This window comes from Archocentrus centrarchus, chromosome 23 (genome assembly GCF_007364275.1).
Source record: "Archocentrus centrarchus isolate MPI-CPG fArcCen1 chromosome 23, fArcCen1, whole genome shotgun sequence".
Classification (NCBI taxonomy): Eukaryota; Metazoa; Chordata; class Actinopteri; order Cichliformes; family Cichlidae; genus Archocentrus; species Archocentrus centrarchus.
The window spans coordinates 2,927,499-2,947,662 of NC_044368.1; the positions used below are offsets into that span (position 1 = coordinate 2,927,499).

General features: G+C 47.5%; 1 protein-coding gene across 2 annotated transcripts in view; it reads right to left on the reverse strand.

The window, feature by feature from the left end:
• Positions 1 to 20,164, reverse strand: part of LOC115773316 (SLIT-ROBO Rho GTPase-activating protein 1-like) — a 52,775-nt gene that overhangs the window by 16,800 nt on the left and 15,811 nt on the right. For both annotated transcript variants that reach the window (XM_030719960.1, XM_030719959.1), the window contains exons 3-10: positions 17,063 to 17,117; positions 15,251 to 15,358; positions 10,392 to 10,454; positions 9,213 to 9,410; positions 8,794 to 8,922; positions 8,116 to 8,337; positions 7,836 to 7,937; positions 158 to 355 (exon numbers count right to left, since the gene is read on the reverse strand). In XM_030719960.1, coding sequence (XP_030575820.1) covers positions 158 to 355; positions 7,836 to 7,937; positions 8,116 to 8,337; positions 8,794 to 8,922; positions 9,213 to 9,410; positions 10,392 to 10,454; positions 15,251 to 15,358; positions 17,063 to 17,117 — 1,075 coding nt within the window. The remainder of the gene's footprint in view (positions 1 to 157; positions 356 to 7,835; positions 7,938 to 8,115; positions 8,338 to 8,793; positions 8,923 to 9,212; positions 9,411 to 10,391; positions 10,455 to 15,250; positions 15,359 to 17,062; positions 17,118 to 20,164) is intronic.

Here is a 20,164-nt window from a genome sequence, read left to right on the forward strand (position 1 = left end):
ATCTGCTGCTGTCATTTCAAATGTGATTTATCTGACTAAAAGAAATCTATTATTATTATTCAATATTTGCAACTTCCAAAACCCACCTTCATCTAATATAAATAATTGAGGGTTAAAAAGTATCAAAATCTATATTTCTCTGCTCAGTTGGACTCACAGAGAAGTAGAAGAGCTCCGTCTCCTGCTGGTTCGCCCGCCTCTTGGCCAGGCTCGGTTTGTTCAAGTAGCCGTCCGACACGCTGGACTTGACCGACTCGGAGGACGGGCTGTGGGTGAAGCTCTGGGAGACGTCGTAGTCGTCCAGCACAGTCATGTCCTGCAGGGTGGTCAGAGTCGCACCCCAGGTCTTCTTTACCTGGAAGGGGAGCGGCGTAGTAAGCATACGTATGTGGAAGGTTGAGATACTGGTGGCTAATTGCTTGTTTGAGTTAAATTAAGGTGCTTGTAAAAATCATGATCATTTCTGTAATATTATTTAGACAATTTTTTTGTAAATCTGACTCTGTACACCACCATGGTGGATTTTAAATCAGACAATCATGATGTGATCGAAGTGCAGACTTTCTGCTTTAATTCAAGCTTTAACAAAAGGACAGCATTAACTGCATGTCATGTCCTGGGCCGTTGGCCCAGCGTTTTGTGTTAGTTTATTTCCTAGTGTTGTGATATGTCTGCGTCTCTGTCCTGAGTCTGTGCCTGTTCCCCGTGTTTAGTCAGTATGTTCCTTGGTTTGTCACTTCCTGTTTATTTTGACAGTCTGGTTTTCCTGTGCTTTGTGTTCAGCTTTGCTTCCCCTGTGTAATTAGTTTCATTTGCCTCACCTGTTGTTCCCTGCTGTTTCCTCTTGCCCTGATTACCCAGTGTGTACTTAAGCCCTCAGTTTTGTTTTGTTCTCTGTTGCGTCGTTGACGTTGTGTGTCCGTGTGTTCCTGTATTCCTGTGTTCTTGTGTTCCTGTGTTCCCTGTGTCTGCCCATCGTCTCCCTTCCACGGTTTTTGTATTTGTTTTTTCCCCGTTGAAATAAATCCCTTTTATGTTACGCTGACTTCTGGAGTCCTTCGTGTCAGCCATTCCTCGTCCATTTCCTCCCCGGCCATGACAGAACGACGCAACCATACTAAAGACCCTGCAAGCTCCGGCTGCTACAACGGCACTCGCCTGGCGCTGGGGGGACCAGCTTTTTTGAACGGTCCCCGGCGACGCCGCTCACCGCCCCCGCCTAAACCGCCCCCGCCTAAACCGCAGGTCTGCCGCGTGGGCGGACTGTTTTTGGCGCCGGCCGCTCCCTCACCTGTCACTCCGCTTGCTGGTCCCTCCTTTTCTCAGCAGTCGCCGCAGCCACGGAGGACGAGATACCGGAGGAAGCGGAGAGACGTTTTCCTGGAGCCGGCGCCCGGAATGACTCCAGAGGAGTCATTTTTCCGATTCCTGGGTCACAGGGGTCCTTGGCCTCCCACCACTTCCGCGTCACCACTGCCTGCTGCTGACGGAGGAAGACCAAGCTCCCGGCAGCATCAGAGAGAATCGCCGCGGGAGCAGAAAGAGCAACTTCAGCCCGTCATGTACTCTGCTGCTTCCTCCCTCTCAGAGGAGAGCAGGAAAATTTTGATCCGAAGAGTGGACCGATTATGCTTGGACTTGTTATCTGACCCGTGTAAGGAGGAACAGGAAGCCATCACCACCAGGCTTCAAGACCTGATTGCCAGTTTCCCTTGGCTGTTGGACTCCTTGCACGGGTTAGTGAAAGACTTTGTAATCACCACCCTTCACCTACAGCCAGCACCACAGACCACTGCTGCAGCCTCTCAGCCACTCCTGTCAGTTCCCTTAGCTTTTTCCCAGTGTTCCCAGTCAGCTGTAGCTCCAGCTCCCCCTCAGTCGCAGTGTTCCCAGTCAGCTGTAGCTCCAGCTCCCCCTCAGTCGCAGTGTTCCCAGTCAGCTGTAGCTCCAGCTCCCCCTCAGTCGCAGTGTTCCCAGTCAGCTGTAGCTCCAGCTCCCCCTCAGTCGCAGTCCCAGACCCCTCAGTTAGCTCCAGCTCCCTCTGCTCACCCTGCTCCAGCTCCCTTAGCTCCAGCTTCCCCTGCACCCGTACCTGTTCCGCGGGTGGGGGCAGCCACGGACGGGCTGACCTCTGCACCCGTACCTGTTCCGCGGGTGGGGGCAGCCACGGACGGGCTGACCGCTGCACCCGTTCCTGTTCCGCGGGTGGGGGCAACCAGGTCCAAGCCTTCGCATCGGTTTTCTGTGTTAGCTGCAGCAGCAGGGTCTCAGTCAGCTCTAGCTCCAGTCGCTCTCCCTCGGTTCCCCGTGTCAGCTGTTTTAGTGCCCTCTCAGTCAGCTCCCTCTCAGGCCCCAGTGTCAGCTAGCTCTCACCTCTCTGTTTCCACGCAGCCAGATCTCCCTAGCCCTCAGGCTGCTCCCACGCAGCCAGCAGCGCTGTCTCGCACTCAGTCTGCTCCAGCCCCTGTAGCTCTCCCTCGCACTCAGTCTGCTCCAGCCCCTGTAGCTCTCCCTCGCACTCAGTCTGCTCCAGCCCCTGTAGCTCTCCCTCGCACTCAGTCTGCTCCAGCCCCTGTAGCTCTCCCTCGCACTCAGTCTGCTCCAGCCCCTGTAGCTCTCCCTCGCACTCAGTCTGCTCCAGCCCCTGTAGCTCTCCCTCGCACTCAGTCTGCTCCAGCCCCTGTAGCTCTCCCTCGCACTCAGTCTGCTCCAGCCCCTGTAGCTCTCCCTCGCACTCAGTCTGCTCCAGCCCCTGTCGCTCTCCCTCGCACTCAGTCTGCTCCAGCCCCTGTCGTTCTCCCTCGCACTCAGTCTGCTCCAGCCCCTGTCGCTCCCCCTAGCACTCAGTCAGCCCCAGCTCCTGTCGCTCCCCCTAGCACTCAGTCAGCCCCAGCCCCTGTCGCTCCCTGTCCACTCCGCTCTCAGTCAGTTCCAGTAGCTCCCTCTCAGGCCCCAGTGTCAGCTAGCTCTCAGCCTGCTTCCACGCAGCCAGTCGTCTCCCGGCCTGCTTCCACGCAGCCAGTCGTCTCCCGGCCTGCTTCCACGCAGCCAGTCGTCTCCCGGCCTGCTTCCACGCAGCCAGTCGTCTCCCGGCCTGCTTCCACGCAGCCAGTCGTCTCCCGGCCTGCTTCCACGCAGCCAGTCGTCTCCCGGCCTGCTTCCACGCAGCCAGTCGTCTCCCGGCCTGCTTCCACGCAGTCCCCTGCACCTCGGCTATTCCCCGAGCAGCCCCTGCTGCTCAATAAAGCAGCAGTGTGCCCTGTTCCGCGGTCCCAGCCTACGCATCCGGTGCCTCACTATGTAGGCCCCGTTCAGCCCGTGGGCTCAGCTCACTCCAAGCCGATGGGGGTCTCCGCTCATTCCGAGCCGATGGGGGTCTCCGCTCAGTCCGAGCGCTCCGCGCCAGAGGGCCCCGCTCAGTCCGAGCCGATGGGGGTCTCCGCTCAGTCCGAGCCAGGGGGTCCCGCTCAGTCCGAGCCGATGGGGGTCTCCGCTCAGTCCGAGCCAGGGGGTCCCGCTCAGTCCGAGCCGATGGGGGTCTCCGCTCAGTCCGAGCGCTCCGCGCCAGAGGGTCCCGCTCAGTCCGAGCCGATGGGGGTCTCCGCTCAGTCCGAGCCGATGGGGGTCTCCGCTCAGTCCGAGCCAGGGGGTCCCGCTCAGTCCGAGCGCTCCGCGCCAGAGGGTCCCGCTCAGTCCGAGCGCTCCGCGCCAGAGGGTCCCGCTCAGTCCGAGCCGATGGGGGTCTCCGCTCAGTCCGAGCGCTCCGCGCCAGAGGGTCCCGCTCAGTCCGAGCCGATGGGGGTCTCCGCTCAGTCCGAGCCGATGGGGGTCTCCGCTCAGTCCGAGCGCTCCGAGCCAGGGGGTCCCGCTCAGTCCGAGCCGGTGGGGGTCTCTGCTCAGTCCGAGCGCTCCACGTCACCCGAGGGTTCCCCACCAGAGCCCGGGGTCGCCCTTCTCCGCCGCCGCATGCCCCGCGGTCGGCCTCCAGTGTCTGCTCCCCGTCGCCGCCGCCGCACGCCCCGCGGTCGGCCTCCAGTGACCCCTCCTCGTCGCCGCCGCATGCCGCGCGGTCGGCCTCCAGTGTTTTCTCCGCGTCTCCGCCGCCGCCGCTGGAAGCACGGTCCGCCTCCGGTGCCTGCTCCCCGTCGCCGCCGCCGCTGGGAGCGTGGTCGGCCTCCAGTGACTCCTCCTCGTCGTCGCCGCCGCCGCTGGGTGCGCGGTCGGCCTCCAGTGACTCCTCCTCGTCGTCGCCGCCGCCGCTGGGAGCGCGGTCGGCCTCCAGTGACTCCCCCTCGTCGTCGCCGCCGCCGCTGGGAGCGCGGTCGGCCTCCAGTGACTCCCCCTCGTCGTCGCCGCCGCCGCTGGGAGCGCGGTCGGCCTCCAGTGATTCCCCCTCGTCGTCGCCGCCGCCGCTGGGAGCGCGGTCGGCCTCCAGTGACTCCCCCTCGTCGTCGCCGCCGCCGCTGGGAGCGCGGTCGGCCTCCAGTGACTCCCCCTCGTCGTCGCCGCCGCCGCTGGGAGCGCGGTCGGCCTCCAGTGATTCCTTCTCGTCCTCGTCGCCGCCGCCGCTGGGAGCGCGGTCGGCCTCCCTCGTTGGGATTTTGCTTTGTGGCCCCTTGGCCTCTGCGGCCTCCTGAACTGTGTGTTTTTTGTTTTTGGATTTCCCACTGACTCCCCTGAACTGTGGACTGTTTTTTCCCCTGCTGTTTTTTGTTTTGTCATAGCTCCTGGACTGTTCCTTGTTTCGACCCCCTGTTTTGGACTGTCTCCGGCCTTGTGCCGGCGCCTTTTGTTCTGGTCCTGTGTTTTTGTTTTCTTCCGGTACGGGTTTGATTTGTTTTGTTCACGCCCTGTGATTTCTGTTTTGCTCCCTGTCTTTGTTTTTGTTTCGGGCCCTCCCTCCTGGTCCCCCGCCTCCCGCCCTTGTCTGGTTTTGTTTTCTGGTTTTGGCCGTCGGGAGCCGGCCTTTGAGGGGGGGGTACTGTCATGTCCTGGGCCGTTGGCCCAGCGGTTTGTGTTAGTTTATTTCCTAGTGTTGTGATGTCTGCGTCTCTGTCCTGAGTCTGTGCCTGTTCCCCGTGTTTAGTCAGTATGTTCCTTGGTTTGTCACTTCCTGTTTATTTTGACAGTCTGGTTTTCCTGTGCTTTGTGTTCAGCTTTGCTTCCCCTGTGTAATTAGTTTCATTTGCCTCACCTGTTGTTCCCTGCTGTTTCCTCTTGCCCTGATTACCCAGTGTGTACTTAAGCCCTCAGTTTTGTTTTGTTCTCTGTTGCGTCGTTGACGTTGTGTGTCCGTGTGTTCCTGTATTCCTGTGTTCTTGTGTTCCTGTGTTCCCTGTGTCTGCCCATCGTCTCCCTTCCACGGTTTTTGTATTTGTTTTTTCCCCGTTGAAATAAATCCCTTTTATGTTACGCTGACTTCTGGAGTCCTTCGTGTCAGCCATTCCTCGTCCATTTCCTCCCCGGCCATGACACTGCATGGGAATTATTTTATTACAGCCCTCCATTGCCAATAAGTCACACGATTTATCGATGGAGTTTATTCCAAGTGTTGAACTTGCATTTGGCATCTCTCCAATGGAACTCTCGGTATAAGGCCAAAGGGTTGTTGGTGCAAGAGAAAAGTATGGCAAAGGAGAGAAACAGCTCAGGATCTGAAGCATACCACATCATGTGTCAGACATGGTGGAGGCAACGTTATGGCATTGGCATGTATGGCCTGCAGTGGAACCGGGCCACTGACGTTTGTTGGTGATGTGACTGCTGATAGAAGCAGCAGGATGGACCGGGAGGTGTACAGGGTTATACTCTCTGCTCAGATTCAGGAAAATACTGCAAAACTGATGGACAGAGTTTCACAGTGCAAATGGATAATGACCCAAAGCAAAGTGCAAAAGCAAATAAATTGGATATTCTTCAATGGACAAGTCAGTCCCCTGATCTCAACCCAGTGCAGCAGCTTTTCAGTTATTAAATACAAAACTGAAGGCAGGAAGACCCAAAAACAAGCAGCAACTGAAGGCAGCTGCAGTAAAGGCTGGCGGAGCACCTCAGGGAGGAAGCAGCATTTGGTCCACTCGTCTGCTGGACTCCAGACTGTTTTTCTACTGATCTTAAATGGAAGAGCAACTCTGTAAGCCCTGAACGTTTCACTCAGTCACAACACAGCTTCACGGATCAATGAAAATGAATTATGAATCTGTAATTGTTTATGGGCGTGGCTTAAATTTCAGAAATGTTTGAGGAGGTATGTGCATTCAAGTGCAGCTGCTGTGTTTGCATATGCTACATATGCAAAGAGTGTTTATATTTACAGCAAGAGTAATGAGTGTTTTTTTGTGTATGATAATCAGGGTGTGTTTGTGTGTGCCGTGCGCTGCTGAGAGGTGCAGATGCAGCTCATTAATCCAGACTCCTTCAGCATTTTTATGCCCTTCGGGGTGAGTTAACAGCTGCCCTCTGTGCACAACAACAGCGAGGACACCAACAGTCTGCAGCACCACGCCGCTATCAGATGGTTCAACTTTATTTTTAGAGGCTACATATGCTACATTATCACCCCATTAACTCTGTATAAATTACCATAACTTTGTGCAAAGTTTTTAACTGTTAGAAAGAAGCATTTCAATCAATAATCAATGAGGGGGTTTTGGCCACTTTTACCAGAGTCTGTGTGTTGGTTTAATGCTTAAACCTGAAATGAAAATGTAAAACGTGGCTTGTGTTCTATCAACTAAAGCAATTACAAGGTGGTTTTTGGTGAAGCACCCTCTTTGTGACTGATTTTACCCAGCGACAGCCAGCAGTTCCTGCCAACTGGTGGAGAAATAATTCCTCTCTACAGTCCAGAGGCTGCCAGGGGTTTGCCAACTGGTTTTTGGGCCTGTGTGACTGGGGCCTTACCAAGTTCACCATCTTAGTGTAGTCCTAATTAGTCCACTCAAAGTAGAGTTAATGGCCTAATGTTGGAAGATTTTGTTGTACTTGTGTATCTGACCTCTACCCTCCATCATCCTGACTGACACCCCCATCACCACAGTGGACTCTTTTCACTTCCTGGGAACTACCATCACCCAGGACCTCAAGTGGGAGCCCACCATCACCTCTGTCGTCAAAAAGGCCCAGCAGAGGATGTACTTCCTGCGGCAGTTGAAGAAATTCAACTTGCCAGAAAGGACCATGGTGCAGTTCTATACTGCCATCATTGAGTCCATCCTTACCTCCTCCATCACTGTGTGGTACGCTGGAGCCACCACTAGGGACAAACAGAGACTACAGCGCGTTGTGCACTCTGCTGAGAAGGTGATTGGCTGTAACCTCCCATCTCTCCAGGACCTGTACACCTCCAGGACACTGGGGCGTGCAGGTCGGATCACAGCCGACCACTCTCACCCTGGGCACAGACTTTTTGACCCTCTCCCCTCAGGCAGGAGGCTACGGTCCATACGGACCAGAACCTCCCACCATAAGAACAGTTTCTTCCCCTCTGCTGTTGGACTCATGAACAATTACCCTAAGACTGTTACCACCACCCTCCACAAACGCTGATGACCCTATGTTTATGCACCTGTCTGATTGCACTGATGTACATATTAGTGGAATATAGTTTACATTCTTTATCTTTTAATTAGTCTCTGCACTGTATATTTTGTAAGCTCTAATATCTCTGTATATTTGCAATTTGTATACTTGTATATTGTCTTATAGTTTTTATACTTATTTGTTTTTTTTGTTTTTTTTCTGTAAGCACGAAGTACCGCAGCAATTTCCTAATGCTGTGAACCTGTTCACCCATATGGCAATAAAAACCTTCTGATTCTGATTCTGATTCTGACCTCCTCATTTTCTATCTTCAGGGATGCCAGGCGAGTCTGGAGCTGAGTGAGGCGGAGGGTGAGCTCTGATTGGACCTGTGGCTGGGAGGTGATCTGGGTCACCTGATAGGAAGCGAAACAAGAAGACAATTAGAAAATGGCTGTCCAGAGGACTGAATACTCAAATGTGTCTTCATGCAGATCTGCTGGTGAATATTTAAGTTAAATTTTATGCGTTAGGATAATACAGAAAGGACAGAAAGTGTGCCGTGAATCTGTAGATCTGGTGTAAGGTACTGACTGCGTCGCCCATGTGCGCCTGGAAGCTGAAGGTCTGTGGAGGGCAGAAGGCAGTGGGGTAGAGATCCAGCAGACGCTGCCTGTCACGGGCGGGGTCCAGGCCCTCCACAGCCCCCTCCAGGACCTCCAGACCCGCCCTCCTGGAGGCTTCAAGGCTCAGTTCGGCTGATAGGTAGGTCCTCAGTGCCCGGCTCAGAGTGGAGTGGTACCCTAGGTCACAGCACTAGAACAAAGATGTGGGGATTTATTCATAAGATGGAAAGCACTGTACATATTTTGGGGAAATTTGTGAACATTTGTGAAGAAGATTAATTAAATCTTCAGTCAGTGGTTTTAATTTTTTGCTGAGAATCCATTTTCTTCGAGCAGTGCATTTCTCAGATTGGATATTTCTTGTCAAAATCCTGAACCAGACACACTGATGGTCATCTTTTGGAGTTTTTTGCCAATTCAGGTAGAATAGCTCCAACTGTAATTCATGTAGCATTGTCTATGGGAAAAATCTAAAGGAATTTAACTTCTGTTATTAAAGGCACTACAAATGATCTCACAACAACTCTATACATTTTAAAACTGCATTTAAAGAGAGAAAAATGTCTTTTTGGGCTAACAAACCCACTAACCTCTTTAGTGAGGAATTTAAAGTTTGTGCCACAAATGCACAGTGTAATATACTCACGTCTATGATATCGGGCAGGTCGTGGATGTAGTATTTGAACACAGAGGCGTTGGTGGCCTCCAGAGTCAGCAGATACTCATTTCTGGCTTTCACCGTCTTCAGTTTGTTCTCAGAGTACTTTGCCTTCCTCTAGTAAGGAAAGAAACAGACATAAAGAAGATTAAATTATAGGCTTTTGGTCCTCGTGTACTGATTCCTCTGTTTGTTCTGCCAGCGTGATCAATGAGGAAAAAAAAGCTTTCATAATGTGTCCTTTCTGCTTTCCAGTCATATTAAAGCCCAGAAGAAGTGGGAAAGGACTAGTATTAAATAGAGGAATGCAAACTCAAAATATCTAATGCAGAAACGGGTTAAACATCTGGTTGTTTCAGATGACACCTGAGAGGAAAGTCAGTCTCCTTTCTCAATAAAACTGTTACCTTCTCTCTCATCTTCTCCATCTTGCGGGCGGCGTTGCGTCTCTGGTGGCGCTCTTCTATTCGTAGGCCGAACACAGGCTCCACCCCTCCGCCGGTCCCCGACACGCCCTTCACGCGCCCCTCCTGGCGCTCCGCCTCCCGCAGCTTGGTTTCTGCACTGATCGTCTCCGCGTTGTACATGTGATACGTCTTCATCACCTAGGCAACAGCAGCCCATAACAACCCAGTCAAACAGGAAAACAGCATCGCGCTGCAGCCGCTATTTTTTATTCCCCAAGGTTATCAGCTCTGCTCTAATCTGATTTCTAGTGTTTGGACAAGAAGCTTTTAGGGCCGGCGCTCTGACCTAAAGAAAAACCTGAGAATTGGCAGCCAATAGGAAGCAGATTTTCACCGACAAAAAGCAGGATGAAAAATGAATGGATAAAAATTGTGATTGCATTTAAGAGGGAAGCTTTTTGAGCTTTGAAAAGAGGATGCTGACTTTGCTTTGGTACAGTTTCTGTGTTGCTACCGTTAAAGGGACCTATTGTACTCATTTCCAGCTCCATATTTTAATTTGTGGACTCAAGTAGCTCTGCACGATCCACTGCCCCTTAGCCTCTCAGTTCATCCTCATCCTCTCAAACAAGCTGTTTGAGCATCTTTCCCCCCTCCCTTATGCAAACTTTCACATGATTGGCTGCTTCTTGTTAAAAAAAAAAAAAAAGGTTTGAACAGCAGGTGGGTGGGGCTTTTTTTTTTGCTCACAGAGATTACTTGTACATACACCAACCTCATTATTTTAAACTTTGGCCATGTTTAATATGAAAATCCAACATTTAACTATATGTACTATATATGTGTCAGGAAATAAGGAAAAGCATAAAAAGTCCTCTTTTAGTTAGGTAATCTTTATAGTTGATGATTTCTGCCTCATATGAGAATGTTTAACATGTTTTAACACAAGTTTGTGATTTTTTTTTTTTTACACTGGCTATAACAGCTATAAACACACAAATTAAATTGAAGAAGAATGCTCCCTTGGCCTTGTTTTATGATGCTTTTTTACATAATTACTATGAATGAAATGTATAAAAGTGCATTTTCTTGTTGCGTTCATGAACCACATAAAAATGTAGTTAACACTGACAACTTGAAGGCTTAACGACTTGGAAGAATGAAGTTTGTTCCACTTACGGTATAAAGCTCATTCAGGAGCTTCATGAGGTCTTCCTGAAGCTGAATGAGGATCTCCTTACTCTAAAACACCCAATGTGAAGAGAAACATGTCATCAGCATATTGTTAAATACACACATTCACAGTGGGACTCATGCGAAAGGGACTCAGACAGATTTAGTATAATGTGCTTTTTTAGATTTTTCTCTTGGTAAACTTACACACTCATAAGAAGCAGTTGTTTCACCTGAAATCACGATCATAACATTAACATCTGGTAGGAGAAACCAGCATAAGAAGGCCCCTGCCTAAGTTTGAACCCAGGACCCTTTACTGAACTCAGTGCCAAACACTGAGACATTGTGCAAATGCATGAATGAAGTGCAAAGAAACTTCGAATGGCCACTTGAAGCGGCTCCAAAAGTGAGTCAATCCCCACAGACTCCCATGTTAAGCCTTCCATCTTTACAGCAGAAATAAACATGTTTACAGCCTGCTGCAAAAAACCATTCTGACTCTTCCTGTTAAAAAGGACTTCTTCCTTCCCACTGTCACCGTGTTCTACTCACTGTCTGATTGTTGGGATTCTCTCTTTAATATGTAGGGGCTTTGTCTTACAGTATAAAAAAACTTGAGACAACTGTTGGTATTCAAGTTTTAGTCCATCCATCCATCCATCCATCCATCCATCCATCCTCCGACCCTTATCCGGGCCTGGGTCAAGGGGCCAGCAGTCCAAGCAGAGACATCTACTCTCCTTTCTCTAGCTACCTCCTCCAGCTCTTCTGGTAGGATGCTAGGGTGTTCCCAAGTCATCCAAGAAGACAGAAGTCCCCAAAGAACTCTGGGAATATACTCAAAACACCTAGGAGGCATCCAAGAGGCTTCCTAGTCAGATACCCGAACCACCTCAAAAGGCTCCTTTGGTGTGTAGGAGTAATGGCTCAACTGTAAGTCTCTCCCAAGTCACCCAGCTCTTCACCTGCTATCTATAGGGGAGACTCCAGACACCCTGTGGAGGAAGCTCATTTCCACTGCTTCTAACATGATCTCAGGCTTTCAGTCCCTACTCGTAGCTTGTGGTGATAAATGAGCGTGGGAATGCAGATTGACCAGTTTATCAGCAGCTTCACTTTCACGCTCTCTCTTCACCACAACAAACCAGTGCAGAGTCCACAGCACTGCAGATGCTGCAAGAGTTCATCTGTCAATCTCTCCTCACTTGTGAGCAGCCAAAAGAACCACATCATCTGGAAAAAGCAGAGAGGCAATCCTGAGGCCACCAAAACAGAAAGTTATTAACGGACTCTATATTTTATTTTATTGTCCTTAAAACTTTTCTTTGACCTCCTTCATAACTTTGTTAAAGCAAGTACTGTACAAATATATTATTATATTTTATAAATAGACTATCGTTTTGACTACTGTAATTATTAATGGTTAAATGACTTAATTTTTAAGGTAAAACATTTAAAAATTCAGTCTCCCGGTGATACAGCTGCTTTTTATAGCTTTTCTCTGAGCCTGCTGCTGTCCAATCACATTGCCATTTTATAAATTGTTAACATCAGCCACTGATTACAGATGCGGCTCTAAGCACAAGCACCTCAGTGCTGTGTTTGAGTACAGCACTAAAGTACCATTAATGTATTTTGCAGCACTGGAAGCCATCCGTGTACGCAGACCTCTCTGGGGTTGTTATTTTTTCATACGGCTTCTTTAAGTCGAAGAGTTGATTTTAATGAAAAGTAAAGTCAGTGTTCCCCTGAAGTCTGCTGGGCCGCCTTGGAGGTTAGCAAATTAAACACACACACACACACACACACACACACACACACACACACACACACACACACACACACACACACACACACACACACACACACACACTTTTAGCCACCTCCAACTTTAGCTCGCTGTGTTCATTATTAATCTCGCTTCCGGCTCGTCTTTTATTCATACTAACTAAAGTGCAGCCGCTGCCAGCAGCTATAAACAGCAAGACCTCCATCACATCGTTGCATCCTCTCAGAAACTCTGAACGCCGGGAAGAGACAGACGGCTGAGTGGCCATGACAACGGCGACAGTCCTGTGGCCATGGCGACAAGCTCAACTGATCTTTTCTCAGCAGGCCTTCTGGGAACAGGATTCATCCATCCTGGGATTCCTCAGTCATTTAGCATAATGCAATATTAATGCTGGCACATAGCTCCTTCCCCAAACTGCTCGGCTGTTTAATGCATGAGGGAGAAATACAGTCTGAGAGCACGCAGCGGAGCGCGGCTTGTTTCATTTATGAATTCATTTGTTTGTGTGTGGTCAGGTCCATTTATATATCTGCTTCTGTTCGGCCAGCCTGATGGATGACCACTGTTTCTGTGCATGGACATACACAGTGGAGGGAGAGGCGCTCAGATCCTCTACTTAAAGCAGCTGGTAATCAATATTCTGATGGTAATAAAGTATGAACTGACGTGATGAGGCTGATGAGAACGAGCAGCTGAATCTACAGTTTCCCTGAAAGCTTTTAGTGAGTTTCAGCTTATTTATTTTTTTTAGCTCTCAGACTACAAGTTCACTGTTTTACTTTCATTTTTTCTTCTCATAACATCTCTGAAAAGTTCCTAAAAGCAACTCACATCAGTTTGAAACTTGCATGAAAATTTTACCCAAATGTTCATTAATAGTGATCAAATTTAGCTATTTGAGGAACATGGAAAAACTGCCTTTTTAAATAGTTTTTCTGGCAATATTTAAGGGTTTTAAAGGAAAAAGTAAAACTTCAACATACTGGGAGTGTTTTATAGACTGTATATAAAAGACGGACATAGCTCCCACATTGGTTAAGTGAGGTCCTGCTGTGAGAGTGTTTTTACCATCATGGTGTGGCAAGGGGCCAGAGGCTGGATCTGACTGAGAAACTGTACAGTCAATCACAAGGTGGGCCCGCTTTAAAACAACCACTGCGTCAGATAATTTACAAACATCATGTTGTATTAAATAGAAATTAAATCTAGTCTTTGAGATCATGAGGAAATGTTTTACTCAGGTCACAGCTCAAGGGAGCAGAATGGCCATTTTTCATAGCTGTTTTTCCATCAGAGGAGTCGCCCCCTGCTGGCCATTAGAAAGAATGTGGGGTTAAGGCACTTCTCCACTGGCTTCACATTCCAAATATGGAATATGCCATGTTCCTAGTCACTTTACACTGCTGTCAGTTTCACTTCCTGTTTTATTTTGAAATCTTTGTTCATCTTAAGCTGTATTCACACTAAATATTTTTGGAAACCTACAAACATTCAGTCATAAAAGTCAGGAATCTACTCACGGAAACATATTTCCAGAACTTACCCTTCCTGTTGATGATAAATTCATCTTCTATATACAGAGTTTGAACCTCATCATGAAAACATAACTGTTGCCTTTACGTCTTTCTGACTTACAAGCACAAATCAAGAGGTCACTGATTTTATTCTAATGGAAAGCAAACTATCCTTACAGCTACTGTTGCTAACATCTGGAACAGTCCAGCGCAGTTACCTGCTGTTAAAACAATCATACTAAAATTAATGTAAATGAGAATGCTATAACTGTTAACATTAGCTGTGCATTCACTTAGAAGAAGATTATGACTGACCAGTTGTCAAATTAAGCATTGCTAAAAACACCTGGGACCACACAGGTCAACAAAACATATACTGTTACTGTTTAGCTTTTGACACTAACTGAATCCTTCAGATTTTATATTTTACCTTAACAATAATAATGAAAAGAAGCTGTATTGTAGATTGTAGATGTTAATAAATCTTCAGATTTATCTTTGTATGGTTAAAGGGGGTTTTATGGAAAGAAGAATCACCAAAACACTGAAAAAGATCCATATGTTTCCTTTAGGAGTTGGAGGAGACCAAAAATGGAGCTAAAAAAGAGGAAATACTGAACTATTAACCCTCAAGTTCATCATATAAAGTTAATATTAAGCAGAGAAATTATAAGGGACTAATGTGGTAGTTAAAGGATCCTGATTAGAAATCTGTGAGAGATTTTTGGTAAAAGTAATACTATTAAGGAATAAAAATTTTAAAGCCTTATTTTGGGGCAAAAGCAAAAGTTTTAAGCTCGTTGTATCAGATTCAATAATGTGTGCAGTTTTTAACATCACAGTGACAGCTGAAGTTAAAGTAAATTTAAATAATGCTTTAAAATAATTATTGAATAAGGTGATTTCAAGATGGCTGCAGAGGTTCAAGCCTTGCTTCTTTGGTCAGTGTTGTGCTCACATTTAGTTTTTAATGCTCCAAAATGAAGAAAAAAAAAACCGGTAATTGCATCTTTGAGTATTTAACTTCTCTGTTATTTTATGCTTTTACTGCAAAATGCATTTCATATATTTCTGGTTCATTACTGAGTAGAAAAGAAAATCTTATTGAATTTAAGCCTTTATACTTTTTTACATTCAGCCTGATAAAGATATGAAAGCTGCAAAAATCTTCATACTTGGTGTGATTTTAGCTTACAATAAATCAATGTGGTGCACGTGTGACATACTGAATAAAAGTGAAAACTCAAAAGTAATGTGATGCATAAATAGAGTGATGTCATAAAGATAGAAAAGGACTTTTCTGGTGCAGAAACTAACCTCTTTCTGCCTTATTTAAAAATATTCCTGCACTTATTTTCATTATTCTTCGGTAAATAAGGTTTTTAGGACATATCTACAGAAATATCATTATGAGACTGAGTTATATTAATTTCTTTAACAGTGTTATATTTTAATATTGAGACTTACAAACCTCAGTTCTTTTAAAAGTGAAGAAATCTTTACTAACAGGCTAACACATGAAGCATGGTATCATGGTATATAGTAATGATAATCACCCTCTTCAGCAGACGGGCCGAGTCCTCGCTAATGTGTGTGAGTCGGCTGATGACGTTGTTCAGGTAGAGGTCACTGAGGGTGGCGTGATCCTTACTTTCCCTCCTCACCTGGAAAACATGGATGGGTATGAAGGTATTTAATAATAATAATAATAATAATAATAATAATCTTGCATTGTAATTGTGCAAAAAATATATAACGAGATACTGAGAACTATTCTGTTCAGTGTAGAATAATGGCTTTAAAAATGACACAAGCATAAATGCATTAAGAGCAGACACAGACGTTCACACTTTTAGAACATGACCGGGCTTCCTGGGATGCCGTTCCCTACAGAATAGCTTTTGCGCTCCTTTATTCACAGCAGTTTGGAGTTCTGATGATTCAGGGGACGAAACTGTTTATAGGTCTATTTATGCACCTGCACTGTCTGCCTGAGGGCAGGAGGTTGAACAAGTGCTGTCCAGGGTGGGAAGGGTTTTTCATTATTTTCTTTGCCCTGCTGAGACTCAGAGAGCTGTAGATGTCCTCTACGGAGGGCAGTGGGGAGCCAACGGTTCTCTGGGTGGTGCTGATAAACCTCTGCTACTGAGCAGCCAGTGAAACGACACTGTGATGCAGAACACTCTTGATGGTGGAGCAGCAGAAGGCCCCCAACAGCTTTTCCTCTGTGTGGTTCCTCTGCAGCGCACTCAGTAAATCTAGTCTCTGATGGGCCTTTTTAACCACTGCTGTTGAGAGATCCGCCACCACGTAGGTTCCCAGGAATTTAAAGGAGGAAACCCTCCCGAGGCAGTCCCTGTTGATGTAGAACAGGGCGGGTCCACTCTGCACATCCCAAAACTCATTAATCATCTTTTTTTGGTTTTACTGGTGTTGAGTGCAGAGCACCACCCAGACAGTTTCTGCACCTTATCTCTGTATGTGGACCTCCATCACCTCCGCACATGAATCCAAACTTGTCTGAGGTTTCTTCCTGTTAAAAGGGAGATTTTCTTTCCCACTCTCACCAAGTTTTCTCTCTAATAGTGCAGGATCTTTACAGTATAAAGCACCTTGAGGTGACAGTTAATGTGACTTGGCACAATATAAATAAAACTGAACTGAACTGAGCTGAATACATGCACAAGGTGTACAGGAAAGGACTCAGCACGCAGCCCTGGGCAGAGCCAGTGCTAAGGGTAAGGGTGGAGGACCACCTTCACTGTTTGTGGATGGTTAGTAAGCAAGCCTTTAATCCAAGTGCAGAGTGGGGGGTGGGGGTGTCTAGGTTAGATAGCTTGTCAGCCAGTATATGTGGGATGATTGTGTTGAAGGCAGAAGTGTAACCACCAAAGAGCATTCTGACGTAGTTCCCTGGGTATTCCAAATGGCTCAGTGCAGCGTGGAGGGCTGTGGAGATGGTGTCCTCTGCCAGTCCGTTTGCACTATAAGCCCACTGATGTGGGTCAGAGTTAGGAGGGAGGCAGTCTTTGATGTTTTGAGATACAAGTCTCTCCAGACATTTCATGACTACTGATGTTAGTGCTACTGGTCTGTAGTAATTTAGACTGTTGATTGCTGGTCTCTCTGGGACAGGAATTGGGATGGCAGCTTGTGTCAGGGAAAGATTAACAATCTTGGATAAAACCCCTGATAGCTGGTCAGCACAAACTTTTAGTACATTACCAAGTACGCCATCGGATCCAGCAGCTTTTCCTGCATTCACCATCTTAAGCGCACACCTCACTTAATATTCATAGTTCACAGATTTAATAGTTTTCCTGTTCTATTAAAGGGTTTTGAGGAGATTCACGAAAGCATCAACTGACCTGGTTTAACAGCAGATACCAACAGTTGACTGGTGAGAGCAGATTCTGGTCCTTCCTGGAAGACAAAGCAAGAAATGGTTTAAATAAAGCAAAAAATATCAATATCAACTTTTAGCCTCCTGTTTTCCCCTTAAGTCACTTTAAGACTCATCCTGTTCTTCATTGGCAGACAGCTAAAGCGTATTCAAACTCCTCATTAAACACACACATGTGGTACAACTGAGGAATACTCAAAGCTTTTAAATGAGTAATGTTTTTGGTTAGGGGTTAGGGTTTGGGTTTATGCATCATTTCAGATAAATTTGTCCAATATTTATACTGCGTTTTAGGATTAAACTTTAGGATTCACAATTTAATTTAAACTTTATTTATGTCATTACTTTATGAAATGTATAATAAAATATATACTGTCTAAATACCCAGTGGCCAATGCTTGTTATAGGATATACTATTACAGCTATAGTATTTCTTTATATATTGTTTTTGCATTTTTCAAAGAGAAGAGAGCAGTAACTATGAAACTACCTAGAAACTGTTGCAATGCAAAGTTGTATAATCAAACTATATTTATAGCACCTCAAGTAAACATAGTCATTATGTAGAATGGCACTTTTCAGAATCATGCACATTGTATTATTTTATCATTAGAGCTGTTAATAATTTATGTATGTATAGCTGGGTCACTCGATCCAAAACAATGCAATTTATCTGCAATATAACTAATTAAAGCTTTAAAATAAATGTGGCGTCCACAGTGCAAGGGGCCAATCTTATTCCAGAGGGGCTTCAGCCTCTGTAGCCTGCTGGAGGCTACGGAGGCTGAAGCTTGGTAGTTCTCGTGTTCCTTCTACCTCATGTTGCTATCCACAGTGTTACAGCTATCACTACGACCTTCCTCCCCTGCTTGTCCACCTCTACTTTGTCCGGTTGGTTAGTCATCACCAGTTTGTCCGTCTGTATCTGGAAGCCCCAAAAGATCTTTGCTCGGTCCTTCTCGACCACCCTTGGGGGCGTATCTCATTTTGAACTCAGGACTTCCAGGTCATACTCAGCACAGATGTTCTTGTATGCTATGCCGGCCACTTCGTTACGGTGTTCCATGTATGCCCTGCCTGCTAGCATCTTGCACCCTGCTGTTATGTGCTGGATTGTCTCAGGGGCATCTCTGCACAGCCTGCACCTGGGGTCTGGTCTTGTGTGGTAGACCCCAGCCTCTATTGATCTTGTGCTTAAAGCTTGTTCCTGTGCTGCCATGATTAGTGCCTCTGTGCTGTCTGTGAGTCCAGCTTTGTCCAGCCGTTGGTAGGATTTTTCAATATCAGTCACTTCTTTTATCTGCCAGTGGTACATGCTGTGCGGAGACCCGTCTTTCCATGATGGTCCCTGTTCTTGCTCCTCTTCTTTCTCGGGTTTCTGCTGCCTGAGGTACTCATTAAGATCCTTTATAGCCATCTTCCTGATGTATTCATGGATCTTTGTTGTTTCATCTAGGACAGTGGTTCTGACACTCACTAGTCCTCGGCCTGCTTCCTTCTGTTTAGCATACAGTCTCAGGGTGCTGGATTTGGGGTGAAACCCTCCATGCATGGTAAGGAGCTTTCTTGTCTTGATGTCAGTGGCTTCTATCTCCTCGGGGTATCTTGTTCTTCCCATTCAACTGACTCTTTAGGACTTGCCTTACTTTCTGCAGGTACTTGGACGTTGCAGCTTTCCAAGCGGTCTCTTCATGGTTCCCATTTGCCTGTGGGATTCCAAGGTATGTGCAGCTGTCCTCAATGTCTGCAATGTTGCCTTCTGGCAGTGCAATCCCCTCAGTTCTGACTACCTTCCCTGTCCCAAAGAAACCACACCCCAGCAGCCCCAATGACTTCAGGCCCATAGCACTCACCTCTGTGGTGATGAAGTGTTTTGAGAGACTCATCAAGACATTCATCACCTCCTCACTGCCCACCACCCTCGACCCACTACAGTTTGCATACCGGCCAGACAGATCCACAGATGACGCCATATCCTTCCTCCTCCACAAGACCCTTTCACACATAGACACTGGTAAGGGGAACTATGTGAGAGTGCTGTTTGTAGATTACAGCTCAGCATTCAACACCATAGTTCCCTCCAGGCTGGTCTCTAAGCTGCTGGACCTGGGCCTGGGCCCATCCCTGTGCAGGTGGGTTCACAGCTTCCTGACCAGCAGACCACAGGTGGTACGAGTGGGTCACCTCACCTCATCCTCCCTCACCCTCAACACTGGATCCCCCCAAGGCTGTGTGCTCAGCCCTCTGCTGTACTCACTGTACACCCATGACTGCGAGGCCACGTCAGAGTCCAACGTCATCATCAAGTTTGCTGACGACACTGCTGTTGTGGGACTAATCTCTCACAATGAGGAGACAGCCTACAGGAGAGAGGTCTCCCGCCTGGAGAACTGGTGCCAGGAGAACCACCTCCTGCTCAACGTCAGCAAAACAAAGGAACTGATCGTGGACTTCAGCAGGAAGCAGCAGAGGGACTACCATCCACTTGTCATCAGTGGTGCTGAGGTGGAAAGAGTGGACACCTTCAAATACCTGGGAGTGACCATCTCACAGGACCTGTCCTGGACTCATCACATAAACATCACTGTGAAGAAGGCCAGATAGCATCTCTACCTCCTCAGGCGGCTGAGAGACTTCAAGCTCCCACTCAAGGTGCTCAGGAACTTTTACACCTGCACCATCGAGAGCATCATGCGTGGGAGCATCACCACCTGGATGGGAAACTGCACCAAGCAGGACTTCATGGCCCTAAAAAGGGTGGTTCGTTCAGCTGAACGGACCATCAGAACCACCCTCCCCAACCTGCAGGACATTTACACCAAGCAGTGCAGGCTGAGGGCCATGAAGATCCTAAAACAGCCCAGCCACCCCGGACACTCTCTCTTCTCCCTGCTCCCATCAGGCCGGCGTTACCGCTGCCTGAGGACTAAGACTGAAAGGTTGAAGAAGAGTTTTTACCCACAAGCCATCCGTCTGCTCAACTCTGAGCCCTAACTGGACCATTATTGCACAGTGTAAATATCATAATTTAAAAAGTGTGTATAGGTATAGTATATAGAGTATAGTG